We start from the raw sequence: 4,204 nt of genomic DNA on the forward strand, positions 1-4,204 counted from the left end.
AGAGTTCAAAGGGCTGGCCCACAGCTACTGTCTCAAAAAACAGAACAAAACAAAACAAAACAATAAAGGGAAGGGAGGGAGGGAGGGAGGGGGAAAGAGAGAAAGGAAAGAAAAGAACTCACTGGGCAGTGGTGACACACACCTCTAATTCCAGCATGTGGGAACAGAGGCTTGTTATGTAGACCAGGCTGGCCTTGAACTCACAGAGAATCACCTGCCTCTGCCTCCCAAGTGCTGGGATTAAAGGCATGTGCCACCACTCCTGGCCCTGTATTTTTATTATTACATTTGTTGTCTGTGTCTGTGTGTGCGTGTGCGTGTGTGTATGTGTGTGTGTGTGGTGTTGCCATGGCACATATGTGGAGAGCAGAGGACAACTTGCAACGGTCAGTTCTCTTCTACCACGTGGGTCCTGGACATCACATTCAGACCATCACCGTCTTGGAGGCAAGAGCCCTTCCCCATCAACTTTAAAGCATTTCCACTGGGAACAAAACCTGAAGAGCTTGAAGACTGAAGACAGGTGTGATGCAAATCCCAGAGTCAGTGATCTTGAAGAAGCTGACCTCCACCCTCACTCCCACCACCCCCAGGAGAGAAGACGTAAGTGTAGTCCTAGGACGGGGGAGAGATGCTGGAGTGGGATCAGATGCTCGATGCTCTTCTCACCCGAGGAGCAGGAACTATGCATGGGCTGACAACCAGGGTGAGCACAAGTACACAAATGGAACCTTCCACTCCAACCTCTACGATGGGGATGAAGCTAGATACATCCTAGGCAAGTGCTCTACCTAACCCCCAGCTACCTTCTTAATACAGTGGGTTTCTAGGTCCACACTCTTTTTAGGATTACCCCAGAGTTTGCAGTCTTTTGCAGCCCCCGTCCTCCCAGCCCAGCTAAGCAGGTAGATTGTCCTGTGTCACAAGGTTAACTCTAGCACTAAGGATAGTCAGTCTAGATGCCACCCAGGCCCTCTTCTCCATTATCCCTTCCCATTGCTAGAGAAACGGCTCCCAAAGAAAGACGGGCTAAATTGGTGTCCTGAAGCACCAATGAGGACAGAGAGGAGGTGGGATGGGGATATAAATCTTGATTCTAACCTGGTGTGGCATGTCTGTAATCCCAGCTCTTGAGAGGCTACGGCAGGAGGATTGGAGTGGGAAACCAATCTGAACTACACAGCAAGACACGGATTCTCCACCCACCCCCAGGAAATAAATACATTCTAACACAACATCACCCTCCCTTATCATTCTCCAAAGCACGTCATCCCAACTTCTAACAACCTGGTGACTGCACCCACACCCACCTACACACCTCTTTCGTAAACCAAGACAGTCACCTTTCATTTCCCGTGTACCTGTAACCCTGGCTACAAATCATCCCCTATATTCAGCCCACCAGGATAGCCACTTGGCAGGCTCAGGACGCTCAGGACCCTTGCTCTGCAAGTACCTGTGACATCATGAGCTGCCCACCACCTCCTGTGACCTCACCACCTGGACAACTGAGCCTAGCAGAGCCAAGCCACTCCTCCCCAACCACCACACATAGCAGGGGGCATAGATGACCACCGAGACCTTGGGAGAGGCTGAAGCCACCAGCAAGCCAGTATATGATCTCCCTGAGGCCTCCGTGGGCAATGAAACTGGAGAGCCCCAAAGTCCAGACTGTCCGCCTGATGATGGCCCACCAGTAGACAGTGTTACAGCATTCACTGAAGAGAAGAATGTAAACCAGGCCTCTGTGACAACGACCATTGCCACAGAGCAAGATGAAGTGGAGACTGTCACCTTCCCGGTGCAGGATGAACAAGCCTACATGCAGAGTGCCACCTCCGTGGAGCAGTATGTAGACCAGGTAACCACGAAGATTGCCACTCTCATCAGGCCGGATAAAGACCAGGCCTCCATGAAGATTACCACCTTCATGGGACAGGATGAAGACCAGGAGTCCAAGCCAATCGCCACTTCCATGGGACAAGATGGGAATCAGGTTTCCATGCAGATGGCCACCTCCACAGGGCAAGATGTAGAGACAGCCACCTCCGTGGATATGTCAACTTCTGGGAACAAAGATGGGAGCCCAGATGCTTCAGGCCATAACCAGGAGAATCCCGAAGAAGCCACATCTCTGCTGCCCCAAAACTCGGGTACCCTACAAGCGTTTGTGGGCTTCCAGAATCCAGTGTGGGACAGACTGGCTGAAAATAACCGTGCAAGTCGGAGCCGCATGGTTTCTCCAAGTGACTCCCAGAACCAGGAAAAGCCAGCAGGGAAGCCGAGTGTTCCTGAAGTGCAGCCAGAAACATCTCCAAACACTGACATCCCATCTGCCCCGCCTGAAGATGCCCAGCCTTCTGTGGGAGCTGCTGACCCATCCACTTTGGATACCAGTAGTCCTGACCAAGAGTGCGTGGAGATCACCAAGCCTGCTGAGCAGGAAACTGAAGGTTTCAAGGCATCGAATCCCGAAAGCAAAGCTACACCCCCAGTGCCGACCCGGGAGGATGAAGCTGACAACTCAAGGATCCTGCAGACCCCTGCACCTTCCCCCAGCTCCCCAGGAGGCAGTGCACCTCCCTCTCCAGATTCCTGCCGCATGCCCCTAGGCAGGAACCTTCTAGACCCCAGCCTGTACAGGCCTGATGTGGAGAATGACTACATGCGTTCCATGACTAGCCTGCTGGGCGGTGGTGAGGGCTCCATCAGCTCTCTTGCAGACATCCTGGTGTGGTCAGACACAGCCACGGGCATGGGTTTGGCTATGGGCTTTCTGGCTTCAGGCCACAGCTCTCCAGCTGACAGGCTACATGATGAGGGTCCCAGCCTGCGCACTGTCTCCAGCCTCTTGGGCAGTGCCAGGTCAGCTTTCTCCTCAGGGTTGGTGGCTGGAACTGGCTCAGCCCTGCGCTCAGTCACACACATCCTGGAGTCTGTGGAGAGACGAACTATGGAAGGCATCCGTTCAGCTGTGCGCTACCTGGCCAGCCACTTCACCCCACGCTGGGCCCCGCACTGGCCCCAATAGTGACTAAACCAGCAAGTCCCCTGTGGCTCCCCACCCTTGCACTAGATAGGTGACTCCCCCAGCCCTTCAGTAAATAACCACAAGCGTTTATTTTCTAAGCTCTGCCCTTATCCATGTAGTGGGACAATGGTAAAAGGACAGAAGAGTCCAAAATATTCTGAAAATAAGAATGCTCTTAGGTTGTTCCATTTGGGTCAACTGGGCTCTGACAGGGATGGGGGAAAGACTGGATGGGTGTTTCAGATGGGCAAAAGCCAGCTGTGTTTCCATGGGTAACATGCCTGTTCCTGAGCCCCATGCCCAGGCTACCTGCTGAGGTTCCAGGAGGCAGAAGAGGGAATTGGGGTAGAAAGTACTATATAGGCCTCATAGTGGGAATCCACACACCTGGGCCCAGAGAATCCTTTTAAGGCTTAGAATCAAACTTCCAGTGTCTCCTGCCCTAGGCCCCACTCCCTGGCCTCCCTCTCCTCATCTCGGAATAGAGAGAGGAGCTCCACCACCACACACAAGCGTGTACATGCCAATGCCAGAAGACACAGGGACACAATGGAATTTTATGTAGGGCTCCATGGGACAGGGCTCAGGGAGGGTGACCAAACCACCATTGGACTAAGGGGGTGGGAAGAAACCGGGATGGATATAAGGCCATTAGATTTCAAACTGGCCAACCAGAATGGCTGTCCACCTTTGGCCCAGATTATTTCCATGATGTTTGCTCTGGCCTCTGCCATTTGCATCTTGGAAAGTAGGTACAAGAGCAAGAATCAAGAGCACCCCTGGGACCACATGCATTGGAAGACACAGTCACCCTCTGACAAAACCCGGCCCAACACTGACCTTAGGCACAGCCTTACACACATCAGGGACCACCCATCTATCAATTCTAACTGTCCTGTGTCTCCAGATGGGAACCTGGGGATGAATCCAGCCCATTGACTGGTTTAGCTTTTAGAGCTTCCTATGCCTTTTTTTTTTTTTTAACATTTTCCCTTTTAAATATGTTTATGTGAGTATTTTTACCTGCCTGTATGCATATGCACTACATTTATATAGTGTCCACGGAGACCAGAAGATGGTGTTGGATTTCCCACTTCCCAAACTGGAAGGTTTTGAGTCACCATATGGGTGCTGGGAATAAAATCTGGGTCCTCTGCAAGAGCAGCTAGTGCC

The 4,204-nt window shown here is 52.1% G+C and overlaps 1 protein-coding gene across 1 annotated transcript; it reads left to right on the top strand.

Moving 5' to 3' along the window:
• The first annotated feature begins 1,484 nt into the window (after positions 1-1,484).
• Positions 1,485-3,031, top strand: Tex44 (testis expressed 44). Its single transcript, XM_051190654.1, has one exon. It carries the CDS (start codon positions 1,568-1,570, stop codon positions 3,029-3,031), a length of 1,464 nt encoding a protein of 487 aa, XP_051046611.1. The 5' UTR covers positions 1,485-1,567.
• Positions 3,032-4,204: the final 1,173 nt, after the last annotated feature.

The sequence above is a fragment of the Phodopus roborovskii genome, unplaced genomic scaffold (assembly GCF_943737965.1).
Source record: "Phodopus roborovskii unplaced genomic scaffold, PHOROB, whole genome shotgun sequence".
NCBI lineage: Eukaryota > Metazoa > Chordata > Mammalia > Rodentia > Cricetidae > Phodopus > Phodopus roborovskii.